The sequence below is a fragment of the Alligator mississippiensis genome, chromosome 12 (assembly GCF_030867095.1).
Source record: "Alligator mississippiensis isolate rAllMis1 chromosome 12, rAllMis1, whole genome shotgun sequence".
Lineage (NCBI taxonomy): Eukaryota > Metazoa > Chordata > Crocodylia > Alligatoridae > Alligator > Alligator mississippiensis.
Genome location: NC_081835.1, coordinates 54,342,285 through 54,362,618, shown reverse-complemented (window position 1 = coordinate 54,362,618; position 20,334 = coordinate 54,342,285). Strand labels below are relative to the sequence as shown.

At 46.3% G+C, this 20,334-nt stretch overlaps 1 protein-coding gene across 6 annotated transcripts in view; it reads left to right on the top strand.

Moving 5' to 3' along the window:
• ASTN2 (astrotactin 2) overlaps positions 1-20,334 on the top strand; it is a 598,926-nt gene that overhangs the window by 567,971 nt on the left and 10,621 nt on the right. For all 6 annotated transcript variants that reach the window (XM_059715568.1, XM_059715571.1, XM_059715569.1 and 3 more), the window contains 2 exons: positions 14,937-15,037; positions 16,301-16,484. In XM_059715568.1, the coding sequence (XP_059571551.1) occupies positions 14,937-15,037; positions 16,301-16,484 (285 nt within the window). The remainder of the gene's footprint in view (positions 1-14,936; positions 15,038-16,300; positions 16,485-20,334) is intronic.

Genomic DNA, 20,334 nt, shown 5'->3' with positions numbered 1-20,334 from the left:
CGGAGTGCTGTTTGTGGCCTGTAAAGATCTGCAGCACAGTTCAAAATTGGATACAAGGCTGCCCATTTTTCATCCTTCTTGATGTTGCCTCCTGCATTGGGAATTGAGGCCCCTTGGCCCTCAGCTGGGCAAGCATGTACATTTGCAGTCTGTACAGTCCTTTGCCTTTCTAGTGAGACCAGAACCAGAAGGTTCATGCGGTGGTGTATACAAGGACTGAGGCCCATGCGGTCGTGTCATGCTGACCACCCAACAGTTTCCACTATTTTTCTTAGCCAATACAACCCAGGGTAGGTTTCAGCCAGAAGCCTAGATGAGAACAATAAACCAAGCACCCGGCAGCATGAAAACAAGCCCTGCTAAACCAAAAGGAAAGCAGATCTCCGGGATAGCAAAATGTTCAGTGTCTGTTTCTTGTTCTGAATGACTTCGGGGTTGAGAAGGACATAGGTTTCCCACTTTTCCAAGGGCAGTGAAGCACCATAGGCTCATTGGCCAATCTGTGCAAGGAATACATAGGTTAAATGGTTAGGAGAGTTAAGTGGGAATGCTTCTATTGTGGAACCAGCTGCAGGGTTTAAAGGCCTCTCTCACCTCCCCTCTCTCCCAGGCGCTCCAGGAGGAAGAGTTTGTTTTTTTCTCTCCTCGTTCTGAACAGTCTTCTCTTCTCTCCACACACGCGGCCACCCTCAGCCTCCAACTACCCCACGAGTAGCCCAGCAGAGAGGAAAGCACTAAAAGTGACGTGTCTCTCTCCGGAGACCTGTGCAATACAAGGTCTTGCACTTTAATGCCTTTCAGATGTGGCTCAAAGCAATGCAGGCATTAGACTTGCGAAAAGCAGATAGTCTGTAACCTTTGACTAATGGCTTATCCGTTAACATGTAACCTTTGTGGAGCTGTGGCTGGAGGCTTGGGGCTGTCCATCAGCTGCAGGGCTGCAGGGGGGCCTGGTTATAATTGGGTGGATTTTTTTTTTCTTTCTGCTGAAGGAATTGCATATGGTTTGAAGCTGGGGGGAGGATGGGGACTGGGTGAGAAAGTGCCTAGCCCCAAGCCCTGTTTCTGACGACGGAAGAGAAAACTGAATTGTCACCTTGGCACTGACGATTAAAGACAATTCTATGCTTGTTTGACCCCTCCTGAAGTTACGTATTTGGGATCTTGTTCTGAATGCAACCGAATGTGCACTGTGGTGCTTGAATGTACTGATATATCTCCTTCGCTCTCTTTGTATGAAACAACGAAATCAGGCAATGGTAGCATGGCTCAGCCCATTGTGTTCCCTGCTCTGGCAAAGGGGGCAAATAAAGAGCACAGCACTGCACTTAGCCGTAGCCGTGACAGATCAGAGAAGCTAGGAAGCCTGTGCGGTGGGCAGTGTAATGCCAGTGGGTGTGTGTAGACAAAACGGGGGCTCTAAATTGAAGTAGTGGGTTTTAAAAAACTTTGCTTCGATTTAGGGCTGATTTAACCTCCATATAGTGCACACCCCCCACTAACTTACCTGCCTCTCCTGCGGTGGAGTGGGGTGGTGTGGGGAGGGGAGGGCGAGTTGCTGGCGGGCAGAGCAGTCCCTGGGCTGTTGCGGGTGGGGGCTGGTATTTCCCTCTACAGCAGCTGCGCCCGGCTCAGGAGGGCCCGGGGGGCACCGCAGCTGCAGAATGAAGCACCAAGGCCCTGGGCAGCTCAGGCAGGCAGGCAGGCTTCAGGGGTGAAATAAAAAAAAAGATCAGGGTTGCCGCTTTTCTTGGGCGGAGCTGCTTTCCCAGGCTGCTGCCAGGCTGCCTGCAGGGCTTCCTGCAGAGCCACGGAGCTGCACAGCGCCCGGTGCTTTGCTCCATGGCTGTAGGGGCAGCAAACTAAAACTCCTCGAAGGAGTTTTAGTTTACTGGACTCCAAGTCATTTCAGGCACATTACACCGCTGAGTTTCTTGGAATTAATGTGCAATATGCCACCGAGGCATGCAAACACCGACACCACTAAAGCGGTGCAAAAGTATTTAGCCCGCTTTAAAGTGTCATGCACACATACCTCTCATTTTGTCTACACACAGCCAGTGGCCACAATGCAAGAGCATATCTCCTGATCCCTGCTCCTTCCAGGTACACAGCCGGGAAGGGAAACACACAGAAATCGGGAGGCAGAGGGACAGATTTCAACCCCATAGTGTGCCCCTGTCATTACTCTGTAGTGATCTTCTTGCCAGGGATTTTATTGAATCCTCATTCCCAGCTGGGGCTGATCGGCCATTCCAAGGAGCATGCCCTTCCTGCTGCACCCAACTTTCTTCTCTATCAGGCACTTTGTGTTTGCCACGCAGTGATTTGTTGTTGAGCTGTTGTTTTGGGCCAAAGCATTCAGACGGCTCTGGGGCCGTCTTTGAGATGGGAGAGGGTGAGAGGCACTGCTGGACTTTCTCCTCTTGCAGCTGTGGTTTAAGTGAAGAAGGGTCCTAGAAGGAGATGCTTTCCTCCATGTGCTTGGGCGAGTAAACATGGCGTTGTGTGCTCTGCCCTCTGGGATGGGGAGGGAGCATGGCATCACATCATGAACCTTTCCTCCACTCTCCAGAGTGAAAAGGGGATGTGAGCTTGACACCCTCTGCCTTCTAGTGCGGGATTGTGCGCAGAACTGCAGTCAGGTACAGACCTCTGCATAGACGCCTGGTGCCGCACTGAGGCCCTGGCAACTTAACAGGAAGGGCAGCGAAGCTAGCACACAGCGTAAGCCACAGAGTGAGCACTTTCCCCTACAGCTGTGCCCCTTCCTGGCCCTCCCCCAGAGGGGGAAGGTAAACCCTTTATCAGAAACAGGACTGCCTTCTCCCTTGGACATTGCTGGTGGTGATTGAACTTCTCTGTGATTCTCCTTTCTCAGCCATGCCCTTTATCTCCCTAGCTCAGTAGCCATCCCTGTGGGACCTCCTTGTAACTTGCTGGGCTGCTCCAGATTGATAAAGACCAAGACCCTTGCTCCTTGAAGCGAGTCTAAGTCCGCAAGCCCTGGGCCTCCAGTATAAGCTGCATTAATGTTATCTCATGTTAGGGCTGCTTTTTGGATGAGCTTGCCTCTTGTCATGCCAAGGAGCTGTTCTTTCCTCCACATTTTCACTCCCTCCGAGGGTTTTGTTTAACACACTAGTCCTCTCCCCCTCTTTCTCCCCCACCCCCAGGGAAGCTCAGGCTGCTCTTTCTTAATCAGTGGTGTAAAGCTTTTTTTTTTTTTTCTGAAAGGACGTGTTCAAATGTAACACACACACTCAGGAAATAGAAACCTTATCAAGTGTGAGGGACAAGGGACAAATTATCTGCTACTTGCCAGTGGCCCTGAAGAGCAGGGGTCACCCACAAGGAAATCTGCAAGACAAAGAGATATATATAGGCAAGGGGATTTAGCTACGGCTTCAGGCTCTGTCACCATCAGGGAGGAGTCAGGGAGATGCAGAGATTGGGCCCCATAAAAGTCAGTGGGAATTTTGCCCTGGATTTCAATAAGGCTATGATTTAACCTTAGAGAACCCCATCCTTCTCCACCTTGGCAGGGTGGCATTGCATGCTCCTGCCAGAAAGGAGAACAGCCTAGTTGTGAGCTCTTTGAGAGAGAATGACCAACCTTCAGATAGACACTCTCCAGTAGCAAAGCATCAGGGAGCAAGAAGTTTCCATGCACAGTCAGGACCATTGCAAAACTGGGAACAGCAGTTTTGGAGGGGTTAGAGAAGCAGTTTCCAGAAAGATCGGCTTGATTCCAGCCTGCACTGGGACACCAGCATTGGGGTCTGAAAGGTTGATTTCCTTCCTTGGTTTGGAGGTTAGCTTGGACCCACAAGTCTCCTCCACCCCACATAGCAATGGCAGATTTGGGAAGTTGCAGAAGAGGATTGCTCTTTCTCCCTTCCATCCTTTTAGGATCCCAGCTGACATATATGAAACAAAAAGAGATGGATGAATTGCTATGTGTTTTGACTCTTGGGTGTCCACCGAACCCCAGCCTGGTGGAAAGACCCACTGATATGCTCAAGGATCCTTCGAGTAACAGAGAATCTCCTCACATGACCCTCCAAATGAGGAAATCCATAACTCTTGATGCAAAGAAAACTGGGATCCTGGTGGGAGGGATTATGAGCTACAGTATTCTAGGATTTACTTTTTTTTTATGTTTCTTGTAGCATGGAACATATAACACAGCAGGAGTGGGGATACCACTGTGCATAAGGAAGAAGATGTCTATTTTGCTCTCCTATAAAACAGATAGAAATTGTATTTCTGAAATCAATCAGGACAGGAAGGAGTCGATTTAAGGAATGCTCCTTTTTTCTGACCCTCCTTGTAGCAAGCTGCCTTTCTTCAGGCCCTGGCTGACCAATAGCCAATGGCCCCTTTTCTGGAAGCCTTTCTATAGAAACAGTAATCAGAGTCATTCTCTTCTGAGTCACCTCTTACCAGTGCTCAGCACATCATCTGCCCTCTGAGGACACACCCCAGTGACTACCTCTGAACAGTCTTCGACTCAAATGGCTGAATTTCAGGCCAAAATTGTGTGCGACTTACCTAGTCATCTTTGGCAAGATTTACATCTGATAGACACATTTTGTCATCTCTCTGTCATGAGACGTACTACAGTGGTGCTTAAAGGCATTGCACTTACACATAATAAGATACAGTCCCTGCCTGAAGGAGTTTACAAGCTGGAAAATCTTATTATCCTGCTTTTACGATGGGGAACTGAGATACAGAGAGGCTAAGGATATTATCTTCACTGCTCAAGTTGTTCCTCTTGAGTTAACCGAGCTCAAAAGAGAGCAATCACAATGTGAAACAACACTTGAGTAGCTCTCTCCGCATAGGTGCTTCACTCATGTCTTACTAGTTGTTTTTTTTCTGGGGGGATATCCCACAGTGCTTTGTATCACAGTAAGCTGAGCTATGCTAGGAGTTCTAGTGCCATTTAAAACTTTGTATGGTTGCATTTACAGTGCAGGGCATTAATTTGAGCACCTGGCACATTTTAACTGGAGTGTTAACCTGTGCCACGACAGGCCAAACACCTTGAGTTGAAAGCACCCCTGTACTCTAGCGAACATTTTTTTTGTGTGCATAAACATGACTTCAAGTAGAGACAACACTCAAGTTCTATCTCAAGTTAACTTTGAAGTGAAGACAAGTCTTAAGACACTAGCCTTTACCATGGACTTCCTCTTAGCGAGACAGTCTCTCACCTCCAAGTCGCTATCATCTACCTCTGGCAGTTCTTATACTCTCCAGGATTCTTCGCATGTGCCTAACTTAGCCCCAGATATGGAAGAGCCGACTCTCAGCTCCCATTTGTATCTCTACCCCCTCAGCGGCTGGTTTGTTTTTAGAAGTCTTGGGAGATGCCATTTCCCCCATTTAGTGTTTCCTGCCCCTGAAAAAAGAGCATGGACTTTTAAAATAACATAAAGACTGCCTTGCCTTGTATCTAACTTTACAGACAAGGCTGCATTATTCTGACATTGTGCATCTATAGTAATGCTGATTCTTTTCTATATCAAAGTGACCTAAAAAAAGGGTGGGGGGAGAAGGGGAGGGAGGGTAATTGCCTCAGACAGTTGAAAGATCCTATAGAACAGATACAGTTTTCTTAAACTCTCTCAATTGTTGGAGTATTGTCTATTGAACTGTCAGACATTTCTGTATATTCTTTAGGTTTCGTCTCCTGTATTTTTTAAAGGAGTTCCCAAGTCTGCCTATCTATCCTAGTGTGTTGTTCAACATGCAAGAAATACAGTTCATAAGCTAGGGACAGCAGCTGGACATTGCAAGTTACTTCCATTCCCTCACTGTGTGCCACACACCGTCCTACTCATATCCTTGTCTTCCATAACCGGCCTCTTATAGGCAATGAAGTTACACAGTCACGGTCCTTCTTCACAGTACAACTCTGCTGTCTCCAACCCAGCATTCGAGATGATCCTCCAATGTCCTAGCAGTATTATTTAATCACTGTAATGTGGGGGTGGGCAATTATTTAAGCTGGAGGGCCGCTTAATTTGTTTTGGTGAGCTGTCGAGGGCTGCAAGGGTAGCTCCACTCCTTGACAGGTGACCTGCTCCCTAGTAGCCATCTCAGGACCAAGAATCCCACCCTAACCCCTGAACGTTGCCACCTGAAGTCCCTCCCCTTGCCCCAGAAGTACTCCGGGGAGGCGGGGGTTGCCAGGAACAGGAAAGAAATATAAATCATATACTAAAAAATCAAACATCTAAAACATGCTTTAATTTAATTTCAAAAAATATTTTTGCCTTGATTTAGGTGTCTTTTCATAGTGTATATAGAGGCATAGTAGATTAAAATGCAGTCTTACTTTTGTATATTGTGTGGGGGGCAAGGAGGTGTATATAGGGTTGTGTAGAGTGTGTGGTTGGGGGGCGGGGTGGTTGAGGGTGTGTGTGTGGTAGGGTGGGGAGGTGGGTATGGTGAGTGGGGTGTGTACGTGTTTTTGTCGGGGAAGGTAGCCGGTGTACGTTGGGGGGAGGATGTGGGTGTGAGTGGGTGGGGGTGCAGTTGGGGGTGTGTGGGAAGGTGTGAGTGTGTGTGTGGGTATGGTAGGGGGTAGGGTGTGGGGGGTTGTGGGGTTGTGGGAGGGTGTGGGTGTTGGGGGGATGGTGGGGGTGGGGTGTGTGGGAGGGTGTGAGGGTGTTTGGGGGGGGGCAGATCTTGGCAAGGGGTGGGTCCTCAGAGTCCCCAGAGTGTGCGAGTCCCTAGAGCCTCATGGGGTGGCAGTGAGCAGGGCCAGCCCCACCCAACCCCATAGCGCACAGCTCCCCATGCTCCCACCCAAGCCCCTAGCTGCACGTGGCACCAGCATGTGCAGCTAGCCCCACCCAGCCCCATAACACACAGCTCCCATGCTCCCACCCAAATCCCTGGCTGCACGTGGCAGCAGCGTGTGGGACCAGCCCCACCTGACCCCGTAACATGCAACCTCCTCCCAAGTCCATGGCCACACAGTGTTGATTTCAGTGGCAGGTCAGCTCCATCATGCATCAGCTCCATCATGCAGCCGTGTGCTTGCAAACCCAAGCACAGCGTACAGATCAGCATGGCTAGACTTTCTCAGGAAGCCTCTAGCCTTTGCATTGTGTATGATCCGGGTAGTTCTACTAGACATAACAATGGTGGGAGTCCCTGTGTAGACGTGGCACCAGCATTTTTACTGTCCTGGTGGCTAACTCTGTTTCAGAGGAAGTTTGGAGGCTGAGTGGTAAAAAAGGCTGGCTGTTTCTATCCGTAGCCATGCTCTCATGTCCTCCCCACAGCTGTTGCCTTACTACAGCAATGGCTGTCCTGAAATAACCCAGGCATTTAGTAGATTAAATTGATAGGTTAAATGTTTATAACAATGTCATTGGTATTATACTGGTGTAAAAAAGAAGACAGACAACACAGACACCCAAACTGGGATGACTTTGCCCAATATATTGGAGAATTGACTGTGAAAGAATTGATCTACCTATATGTTCTGCTGGTCTAGATTTCATCTGTCCATCTCCATCTTTGGGTAGATATTTATTGATTATGCACAGTAATAACCATGTGTTATGGTGGCTGCTGTACAAGGCATTCTGGGATAACTGCACACCTCTCTGCTCCAAATCCTGATGTAATTTATGTTGGTGTACAAAACTTACATATAATGGGGTATGTGTTCATCTGCTCACACCCACATCACACACATACATGTAGTCTTTGCCATTCATGCATAGTATGTGTACAAACATTCATAGTCTTATACAAGCATATATTCAGAATTATACCATAGTTATACAAACACCTATTCATGTTTGTATACATTCATGTATAAGATGTATACAGACCAGTATAGATGTATTTATTTTCAAATACAAGAATGCATCTGAAAATGTATTTATGTAGCATTTTTCATGTTTGGGGTGCTTGTTTGTCAGACAAATTAGTATTCCCAGTGAGTCAATACTAGGTACTCACATAAGCTGTATGAAGAAAACCTGGGGATTTCTGTGTGTCTCTTGAATCATAGTTATTTATTAAGTGCTGATCACATGGATAATCTAAGTGCTGGACAAAATCTCAAAGAAGAAAAAGAACTGGGAATAAATGGTGCTTTCCCTCTTTTCCTCCGAGAGCCAGAGCATGGAACATGATATATATAAAGGCTGTGTTTACGTGTGCATTTATTTGTAGGCATTAGTCCTGTGAGGTGTCTCAGATTTGTTCTGAGCACACTTGAGTTCAGGCACAATCTGAATTTTTCTGGCATTGAGTCTTAGCATTTGAGTCATGTTCCTGAGATCACTCTGATCCTAACACCTGGCTTAGTCTGGCATCACTGGGCAGGGTGGAGGTTTTGGAAGGTTGTGGAGGATACGGCAGGCTGAGCTGGCCAGGGCCTAGTCTATGGAGGCATTTTAAATATAGGACTTTAAATGCTGTTCCAAAATGAATGAATGGCAGAAGAGCTAGCACAGCACCAATGTAATGTATTTGCTTCAGTTCCCAGCCTCAGTTACCCTATGGCCAGCTGTAGAAGAGGGTTTATATACACTGTGATCAGAGATCTGGTTGCAGTAAGTGCTAACCTCCAGGTAGCTTTCATATGGCTAGCTGAGGTTTAACAGCATCATAGGCTTCAGCTACTATCCGTAGACTATCCATGGTTCTAGGATGCTTTGCATACTTTGTGCTGAAGCCCTTGCTGTTGTGACTTCATGGCTATTGATATCTGAGCTAGCCAGATTACACCATAAGAGACTAAAGGCTTCATCACTGTGTCTAAGTCCTCCAAAAAGCAGAAGGTAAAGTCTTCATCACTGTCTAAGTCCTCCAAAAAGCAGAGGGTAAAGTTGAATGCTTAGTATTAGAACAATACTTCCAAACTTTGAACAGCAAGAGGAGGTCTGCTCATCTGTTTCCCGAAAGTGGAAGAATGTAATTGTGAGACTGCAAAATTGGGACTCAGTAGACAGAAAGTTCAGCTAAGTTCAATAAATAGAGTTGTGTACTTCAGAGGTGCATCAGTAAAGCCGCACATATAACATAGGTCAATAACACTGGCTCAGGGATGCATGGGATGCAGGCAATTAAGAGAAGAGGATATGCTTTGGTGGGGTAAATAAAACAAGTTCTTCTAGATTCCCCTCAAAAAATATGTTCTTCATTCCTACAGTCATCCTAGGTGCCCTTTTCTGCTCCCATTTCAGTTTCATTTCATTTTTCACGAACTTGGTTAGCCAGAATTGCACATGGTTTTCCAGGTATGCTCTCACCACTGCCTTGTATAACAGGAAAACGTCTTCCTTATCTCTGATGAGAGTACCTCTTCCAATGCATCCTGGGGTCATAATTCTCTTTTTCATGGCTGTATCACACTGGAGGCGTATAAGGCACCTATATGCATGCAGCAAGGCTGCCCTATTGCACTGTAATTACAGTGCATCAGAGCACATTCCAGCATCATGTATATCAGTATCCCCATGCTGAAAAATGACAGCGAGGGCGCTTTAACTAAAACTCGTTCAACCAGCTTTAGTTAAAGCACTCCAACCGCCATTTTTCATCATGGGAACGCTGACGCACATGATTCTCCAGGTGCTTTAATTAAAGCAGCTCTCAGAGCCATTCTAATTAAAGCATCCACAACCCCCCCCTTCCACATAGACTCCAGGAGCACGTCTATAAACACCCATAGTCATCCTACAATTAACTAATATGTCACCCCTTACCTATTTTAAGAACTTCCAACTGATGAGCTCCCCACTTACAGCAAAATTTGGCATTTGTTCCCAAGTGCCTGACCTTGCATCTCATACTTTTCACTTCATCTATATTACTCCACCATCAAAATCACCTGCTTCTTTGTGCATGATATCCTGAACCTCTTCTATGTTGATTGTGCCTTCTGACTTTGTGTCTGAGGCACATTTTATCAGTGTAAACCGAGGTCATTCCTGAAAATGTTAAACAAGATTAGTATCAAGACTGATCCTTCAGAAACTCCACTGGTAACCTCCCTCTAGCCTGATCCTTCCCCTTTCATCACTACCCATTACCATCTTCCTTCAGTCCAGCTCCTTACCCACCTTACAGTTATTCCATTAGTCCCCATATTTTCAGGCTTCACTAATGTTTACCCATGCAGCACTGTATCAAATGCTATAATGAAGTTCAGCTTTATGAGATTCACCACACCCTTTTTATGTATACAATGAGTTATTTTAGACTGTCACATTAGTTTGACATGATCTATCTTTAAACTCTAGCTCCAATAAGTGCCTGAAGCCAGCAATGGCCCTCTTTGCTCCCAGCTAGGTTCTCCTCTTGTTGTTGCATTTTATCCCATTACCTCCTTGTCTATAATTGCTGTTTCCCTTTGTGTACCCTTTGTCTAAGGGTCTGTCCTGTAGATCAGCAGTTCTCAAAACAGAGAGAATGAGTCATGACTCCATTTGGAGTTGTGGCACTTTCAAGTGGTTGCAGGCCCCACAGAAATCCAGTGACTGCAGATGGGCTTGGACTGGAAGTGGTGTCTTGAGTGATCATGAGGCAACTGGAAGTTAGGTCATATGCCTGGAAGTGGGACCACAGCCCAGAAGAGTTTGGAAACTGCAGCTTTAGAGGCTCTTCTAAGCAGCTGTCTGTGAATTCGCAGTTTTATGTGCAGGTCTACCCCATCACATCCTCAGATCTCTGTTACAAGTCCAGCATTGTCCTCAGCTGCACTTTCAGTCCTTGAATCTTCTCTTCTGTGAGCTGTCTCTGAATACATTTTATTTATATATAGCTTCCATCAGGAACCGATTGTAGGATACTACACACCTGGCAACTTCTACCTTTAGGCATCTTTATTATATTTCTTATCCATCCAATGTCCATCACTGTCAAAATTGCCATCATCATCTCCCTTGTCCACCATCTCCCTATAGATTTCCATGCAAACTTGTGGTTAGTTAGTCCCTCAAAAGGCCCCATTATTTCTGTCCCTATTTGTCTTGTGTTCTGTCCTCCATAGAATTTTGTTTGTGATTTCTTTTTTCTGGCCATTAGATGTAAGGATTTGTTTAACAATGTTTATGAAGGCTAAGTTTTAAGATAGTAGGGTCTTGATAAATCTCCAAGTTTCAGCACCATGAAGTAAGGCAACCATTACATTGGTGCTAAATATACAGTTTAGTTTGGAGGGTGAGGTTTCCTGTTTCTCCAGATTGGCTTCACGGTTGCAAAGGGCTGGAAAAAGTCCAAAAGCCTATTCTGTTGGCTGGAAAATAAACAAAAGACCTGCTTCTGGAATGGGTGAAGAATTGCAAAGGGAAAACTTGAGCAAACTCCTAGAAGGCAGCTGCTTTTGAAATCTCTGGCAAGAAAGCAGATGGTGTCAATGTTTGCAGGAGAATAATTCTGAGAGAAGAAAAAAAGTCAGCAGGCAGATTCACAATGGGAGTCTTCGTGGTCTGTAACGTAATTCCATCGGAGAACACGGTGGATACATTCTGCAAGTCCAAGTTTCCCTATGATCCTTAAAGATTAACTAGACAACTTCTCTCTTCACATTAACCTCAGTTAGCCTTAAGGCCTTTTCCCTTCTGATTAAGTTATCTTTACTATCTATATTCCAGTAGTGCCTAGAGGCTGCACCCAAATTGAGGCCCCATTGTGATGGGCTCTGTATGAACACATAATAAGAGACAGTCCCTGCCCTGGAGACCTTGCAGTCTAAATAGACAAAGAGAGAAAACGAATGGAAGAGAAAAAGGCGTAGTGAACTTGCTCTGAGTGACACAGCGGAACCGTGGCAGAGCTGGGAATAAAACACAGGTCCCTTAGTGCCCTTTCACCAGACTGCCTTTCTGAAGTCTGACTCCTGAGCTAGCAGCTTCAGTTTCCTTTCCAAATGTTGAGTGGCAGAAAGGGAGTTGTGCTGTGAGGGGGATCACTCAGCAACAGGAAGGGGAACTGAGAATAAAGTGGCTGGGATGGAGAAGCCTTAGAGATGGACAGGATGAACTCCTGGGTAAAACGCTCCAGCCATAACAGTTGGAGGATGGAAAGTATCCTAATGAGGCAGTGGTAGAGGATGCACAGACCATCAAAGGTGATGTATAATATGGTGAAAGCTGGAGTCCCCTAAGGCCTAGGAACATTAGCTTTTCTTTCTGTAGTTGATTTACTTTATTATAGACCTTTGGCTATGCACAGCACTGTAGAGCTATAAATACCCTAGGGCTAAGCAAATCATAGGTGCCTACTGAGTTACAGTCTGACCTGCAAGGGGGACAACTTCAAACAAGACAAACTCAGAGGATCTAAGCATTTCCCTTGAAATCAAGAAGAGCCGAACAGAGGCACAGATCTTTGCAGGTATTTAAGCACCTTACTATTACTCAAATGCCTAAATCTATTTTAGGAACAGGGCCCAAGCCATTTATGAGACTGAGCTGATCACAGACAGGAAGCTGTCTGAGATTTCTGACTGTTCTTGAAGGCAGGAAGGATATAATTTGGTGAACAGAAATCATTGGGTTCTTGTTTTGCTTTTTTTCTGACATCACTGCCAAGGTGAGATTTAGATTGCATGAGACTCCGGGACTATAAGGCCCATGTCACATTGCAGTGAAACATCTTCTGTTTGATGGAACAGCGCTGTAATAAGTCACAGTCCAGGGGGTGGGGCCTGTCAAGAGTTTCCCCTCCTCCACCTTAATTAGCACAGTCTTGCACGCTGGAAATGTTCTCAGTACTGATCACTGAATAACCTTCCCATTGTTTTATTTTGAGTTCTGTGCTCATTGACAAGTGCTATTGAGGTGCCAGTCTGGGCCTTTGACATCATCCGATCTTGCTGAAATATTCAAATACCCTGCCAGGCACAAATGCCGCTTTACAACCCCTTTGCAGTGGGAAAGGTTGTCTGGGTTTTACTTACCAAGTGTAACAATTATGCTTTGATAAAAATGTTCTACTTTAAAGGGAAATGCTGTGCAAATTGATTGTCTTGGGGCTAATGGAGTCTTCCTGCCCCAGCTGCTATCAGTGGGCCAGAGGTTATGTGCTAATTCATGCTCATGCATTAAGAAGACAACAACAAAAACCACTGCTGTTAAGCCAATGACACTCATACTAAAGTGAAAATAAGCTGGCAGAAGAAACATATTTATTAGCCTTTTTTTGCCTTTTGACAATGTGTCCCATTTATGTTGTACAGAGGGTTGAAAAAGTGGAGTGTTGTCCAGCTATTACAGGAAAAAGGGACAGGGGAGCAGAACTCTAATGTCTCATTGCTGGTTCAGCTACTGTCTGCTGAACTCTCTGGATCTGTTTGCATCACGGTTCACATTTTTATAAAATGGCATAATGGTACTCCTGTGCACCACTGTTTTGTGTATCCAAAGATGCTATCAGAACAACTTTCATTTAAAATTAGGGAAAACAACACAGTGAAAAGTAAAAGTATTATTACCATGAGAGAGCACTGCATGTCCTATTCCCTTCTCTACCTACTGCATCTGTTTAGCTTCACAAACCAGCGCTGGCCCTGCAGAAAGGCATCACTTTTAGCAATTTCCAGGGTTGGCTGCACCCACGTAGACACCGAGTATAGATAAGAAAATCCTCTCTTTGCACTGGTGGAGGGAACCACATGATTGCAACTGCCACCAGCTGCCTTGGTGCAGATGGCAGCTTCCATTCCTTGCATGCCAAATACTAAAATAGCTACCCCAGTTTGGCCAGTGTTGGATGCATCAAAGCTAATCCCGAGTATAGACAAGGACAGTGTGTGCAAGAGAAGAGCCAAGCTCTGTGTTGTGCGGCTGTGTATGGTCGAGGGCATGTGGGAGGTCATTACTTCCGACATTGCTAAGGATGCTAAGGGCTTGGACCACAGTGAAATAAACATACATCAAAGTCCCAATCCCTACTTAAGCTTCAACAGCTTTTAAAAAACTATTTTCACTCACTCATAAGAGCTGCTTGATTTTACATCAGGATAAAGAGTTGAGCTATGTTACTTAGTGGCTCACTCTGTCTTCAGTCAGTGGGTGCCCCCTCATCGGGGTTTTCAGACCTCCAAGGCGGTCAGGCAGGCTCCTGCACTTTGTCAAAGCCAGTCCAGGAGACTTGAGCTGCACGGCCTGGCTCTGAGTGGATAAATATGGCAAGATGCCTTTTGGGGGCCCGACAGAGGATTAGCCTGGGATTTACCTGATACCCTTTGATAAGAAGCTCTCTGAGTTTAAAGCCGTAATCTCCTGATCAGGACACTATTTTTGCCCAGAAACAAAAAAAAAAAAACAAAAAAAAAAAAACAAAAGAGAAAAACCCTGTGCAGCCATAGCCTGTTTATCCAAAAATTCATCTAGTACAAGAGTCATATTTTACTGTCAGATGATCTCCATTAGCTTCAAATGTGAAATCAACAACCTCAGCCTTTCCCGATCTCTTTCTGGCTTTGAAATGGTAGAAAAGGCAATCCAGGGACTGTTCAAAGGATATATACTTGCTTCCTTCTGCCTGACTTCAGATGAACGTGGCTATTGGCTAACTACCTCTCTATATATACACTGGCACTAACCTCACATTGTGTGTTTAAGGAAGGAACTAAACCCTCAGTTACTTAAGGAGAGAGGATCCGTGCTAGCAGAAATTCCTGCCTTTGCTCAGATGTGATGCTGCAGTGCTAGTGAGTGCTGCAGACACCCTTGCCATGGTGGAGTTGCAGTGCAAGGCAAATACTTGCCAGTGATGTGGGTACTGTGACCCCAGCACCTTCCCCTTCTGCAGTTCTCTTCTCTCCCTCTCAGATTGCCAGAGGTGAATGGTATTAACTGGGACCAAGTTGTTCTTTGCAAGACCTTTTCTGGACAGATTCATCTCTGAGCTGAAGCTAAGGGGAGAGCTGATCTTTCTCTGCCTTTCAGATTTACTCTGTATGCTGTGGACACCCGAGGGAGGCATTCAGAGCTGAGCACCGTCACGTTGAGGACAGCCTGTCCACTGGTAGATGATAACAAGGCGGAAGGTAAGTATTTGGTCTCCAGACAGAGACCCAAAGATATGTCCTATCAGTTAGTTCCCTCTAAAGCAGAGGTTCCCAACTACTGGGTCACAGCCCAATACTGGGCTGCAAAGGGTTGGCTGCTGGGTCATGGCACAAGCCCCCCGTTTGGACCCCCATCTGTCTGCCCAGGTGAGCAGCTTCCGCCGCCGGCAGTCACGTACAGGGTTAAAGCTGGGCAGCGGGGCAGCCCCAGGAGGGAGGCAGCTGGCTCCATGCGCCCCACCCCACTTCTGTGCCGATCCTCAGTATAACAAACATTGGGATCCACTGCTCAAAAGCAGTGCTTGTCAGCAGTGGTATATGCAACAGCACAGGTATTCAGGCTTTTGTGACTAGTATTCTAGGCTCTCCTTCCCTTGGCTTAATTGGTCCTTCTCAAGGTTGTGCACACATTGGGCAGCAATATAAAGCACTAGCACCCAACCTTCTGGCCCTGCAGGTCAGATGAGTGGTGCAGGGTCGGTCTGCAGGCCCGATCCCGCATGGGGTCATTCTGTGGGTGCAGCCCCACAGGCCAGGATCCATTCATGCAGGGTCAGTCTATAGGTGCGTCAGTTGGCCCAACCTGACCCTGTGTGCCTGGATCTAGCCATGCTCTGGCCTTAACTAACCCTGTGTGCCTACATTCAATCACATGCCAGCCAAGCCCAACCCTACGTGCCCAAATCCAGCTGTACATCCTAGCCCTGCACATCCACATCCTGTTGCATGCTGGAGCAATCTAGCATGCAGGGTCATGTTATTAGATCTATGGGACTCGCCACAAGTCTGGAAATTTGACATCAAGAGAATGGTAATGAACACTGCCATTTTCCCCCTACCACCAAATTTGCAGAAGTTGGGAGAGCCTCTGTGGGTCAAATCTGGCTCACAGGCTGGGAGATGAGCATCCCTAGTTTAGAGAGTGCACTGCTGAATGGGAGGTGACAGGTACTGCCTGGTAAAGCCAAGGTGTGTTAAACCATAACCTGGTAAATGTGCTACATGGACAGACCCTCTTCTTGTACCACATGGAGCCATGTCAGAGTCACTGGGACTCTGATTCTAGTTGTGCAGAGCCACTTGCAGGATTGGAGACTTTGTTTGGTAAGTTGGTCAGGCTGACCAAATAGGTTGGCAAGGACTGCTTCACAGCTGACACCCCACTTCCTGCTCTCCTTGGGTGTCATGTTCCATTCAGTAGTGCCTTCTTTTCCCTTGTTCACCTCCTGTGCTCCTTTTCAGAGATAGCTGACAAAATCTACAACCTCTACAATGGCTACACCAGTGGGAAGGAGCAGCAAACAGCCTATAACACACTGATGGAGGTCTCTGCGTCCATGCTCTTCCGAGTTCAGCACCATTACAATTCACACTATGAAAAGTTTGGAGACTTTGTTTGGCGCAGTGAGGATGAGCTGGGACCCAGGTACCTATGCTTTCACAAAGTCCTTTGGGTTTAGTCGATCCAACATCCATCATTACCTGGCCTGCGTTCTAACTGCTGAGTGCCCTGTACTTAAATCACTAGTCACATGAACTTGTCCTAATGCCTAGTATCATTTTAGACCTTGACCCATCCTCTTGACCCTCGACCTTGACCCTGTTGTGGCTGGCTCAAGAGAGGCCGAGTTCTGGGACAGTTTAGGACATTGGTGAATTATAACAGCTTTGTGGAAGTTTGGTGCTAGCATAATGGAATGGGCTTGGACAGAAAAAGGAGCATTTTGTATGTCCCTGGAAAGTAGAGAGTAAGTACCTACTCTTAAGTCTGCAGCGATGAGTGGCTTTGCTTGTGTTTGGGCTTTGATCAGCAGTTTGGTTTACTAAGCTAAAATATCACAGAATGCTCCACAATATGTCCACAGATCTGAGGGGCTCAGAAAGGCTTTGTTCTGGATGTTGGGGCTATGATGCATAAGAGCCTCCTGAAGCTTTTATTTAAGGGTCAAGAGAGAAGGTTTACATGAAAAGACAGTCTTGTCATCGTGACAGATTGCACAGAAAGATGCCAGTTCCTTAAGTGATCTACAACTGGCAAGTTATTAGGTTTTCCTCTGTAGTTATACCCATCTGATATCTCCTCAAAGTTTGGTGATAGAACTATATGTATTTGATAAGCTGCGGGATAATAACCCCCAGCATCATGGAAATTGAAGACTGTCTCTCATTTGACATACCAAGGTTACATATAATTTTCTATCCTTCTAGTCAGTCTAGGTCATTGAGCTAGGTTCCAATTTTACAGCATATCTTTACTCACTCTCCATCATGGTTTCTGAGTGCCTTGCAAATTATAAGTACTCTCAAGGATCTCCCATCATCCAGAGACTATAATACCAGCATACTACAATGGCATCTTTAACTTCTAGCTATATAGTGCCCACTGCAAAATGTCAAAGGATGAAGCAGACTCAGCTTCCATCCTCAATTTAATGCTGAGTGCGGGGATTGGGAGTTGGGTAACACAGCGACTATAAAGAATAGCAGTTCCAGCAGTATGCTGCCTCCAAACATCACATGAAAGTCTTTGCAAACGTGCAGGTTCTGACAGACTGTCACTAAGGAATAGGGCATCCCAGGAATACACCATGTCCGAGGGCTGGGAGAGGAAACCATCCTGTCACAATCTGTTTGCCAAGCCTGGAGAGCAGCTACCATAACACCCCGTGACTGCGCCGCCGTTCCCAGCTGTCCCGCCATTACGGAATTCCACATTGGATTCCAAATTCAGGCAGCAGGCTGAGGGATGCTTTACAAAGTCTGTGCTCCGTCTGCTGTCTGAGAGATCTAAAGATAGGAACGGGGAGGAATGTGAAGGAGTAACTAATGGTAACAATGAAATAACTTCAAAAGATTGTACTTTTCTTGCCCACTCTGCTTATTTGGCTTCCCCAGAGATCCGTCCCTGATTCCAGAGGCATAGTTCCTTGCAAATTGCTCGACATAAATCCAGGTTAGCTTGTGACTGGCCCTCCCACAGAGGTGACCTTGGTTATAATTTCTTTGTTAGCACATTAACTTCTGATGTGCAGCCACTGTCTCATTCTTTCTACCATCTTCCTCTTTCCTTGATGAGACTGGAAGCTGTTTCTACTCTTATGCCACCCCTTTCCATATAAACCTTTGGGAAACATGGTCTTCTGTTACTTAACTTTTCCTGGACCCTAAAGCAGCAGTGACAGTGCACCTGCATAGGATAATACCTAGCATGAAAATGCAACCTTTTTTCCCCCTATGCTAAGCATGGACATTTTAAAGGGTTCATCCAGTATGCCCTTGCTGTTCCACTTACAGAAAGTAATGGCTAGATTTGTTCATGTACTCTGCAGGCGCATATACATGAGACTGTACTGCACAGTAGTTACTGCTCATTTATTTAGTACTTGTGTAATCAAGTACTGCACAATAGCACCAGCAAACATCTTTTAAGTGACACTACTGCTCAGTAGCCTAATAATATTGCACAGTAGTGTAGTAATGCTGTTGGTGCTGTGACACGCTACTGCACATTATTATTTGGCTACTGCGCAGTCAGCATCTCATGTAGACGCACCCTGCAAGTGGCCATCTTCCACACAGAGATAAGGATCTCCAGTCGAACCTCAAATGTCCCTATTGTGCATCTTGAGGAACCGGTACCTCATAGCCATAACTTCTGAAAGTATCACTCCTCTTTGCATGCAAGACCAGTCTCTTGCCAAGAATGATAGTCTGTCCTCCAGCTCCATTTCTCAAAGAGCCGTGACAATGATGGAGCCACTGACAGCAAGAGAGGTGAATGAGGATTTTCCAAGGGAACATCTCATAATGAGATTTTAATGGACAGGCTGTTCTCATTCCCAGGAGGTCATTCATTTTCATACCTTGAAATGTTTATCAGATGAGCCTCAGATCTACAGTAAATGTTGGCTCATAAAACTTAGTGACAAGAGGGAAGTCTATTGCCTCTGAGTAATAAATACATCATGTTGGAGCCCTCGAGAGCCCAGTTTCCATGAAAGCCACAGGTTACTGCAAACAGCTGCTCCGAGAAGACACACTGACAGCCAGATGTCCCAACCAGACGGTTTACATTAAGGAGACATTAAAAAACTTAGCTCATAGGTGGCCCAAGACCAGGACTTGCTGTGGTCAGCAGTGTCTTGGCACCTGGTTTGGTCTGTCCTGCTACTCTCCTTTAAATACACACAAAAAGAGACTGCAGCATTAACTTGTTCCAACAAAACAGAGGAATCTGTCTAGACCAGTAAAGGTTTAATGCTACTGTGTATGCAGTGCTTCACTCCTCCTTGGGCTTTGTGTGTTTGCTTGTTTGTTTGTTTGCCGTGTTTTGTGTTGTTGCAGTGACGGTGCTTTAATATGATAATGACTCTTTTAATAACACGGGAGATTTTAGGGGGCAGTGTCCGCCGCTCAAGAGGAAGGGAAGGAAGCTGATAAGGTTAGATTGTTTTCTCCATTCCCCACACCCGACTCTTGCCCACCTTCTCTCATCGCTTCAGGAAATGACATCAGCATAGGGTTTTAAGGCCCTCCCTGTCTTAAAGCAAGCCTGCTAGGGAGGGGAGAGACAAGCCTCTTAAAACGCAAGCGTCTCCACCAGGCAGCAGCTGCATTGTGGTAACAGGAGGGAGTGTGACGCACTGATGAGAGGCTGCGATAACACCCTGCGGAGTTTTGGGCTCTCTCTCTTCCCATCGGAGAGCCTGACGGACCCGGGTCAGTTATAACTTTAGTGGAAAATCTGAAATCATTACAAGGACACCGCACAGGACATACCAACCAGTCAGATGCCCTCTCCCCCACGCTCCCACTGCAGCCTTAGGACAAGACTCCGCTTGATTTAAGGAAGATGCTGCTACCTGCCTGCCCTTGGACTCTAGCTTGTGCAATGCTAGTGCTGTTCATTCTGGGACGGGTACCCAGGCACTCTGCAGGCAGATGGGAGCAAAGTGAGCATCACTGTCCCCTTGTTACTGATGGATAGAGTGAAGCAGGGAAAGGTAAACTGCTTCGTCTTTGGGCAGCTGCTGGTCTATGCCAGAGCCGGAAAAAGCCAACCCGCGGTGCTCGGTCCTTGGTTCTTTAACGTGCCTGCTCTGAGCTGGGAGCAGACCCCCTCTCCTCTGCTCTAATCATTGCACCCTGCTACCTCACAGAAAACTGGGAGCCAGACATCCTGACTCTCTACCCCCTGCTCTGATCATCACTGTCACATGCCTCCTTGTGGCAGAGCTTTTAGTCAGATGAAGGCTTTCAGCAGCTATTCAGCAAAG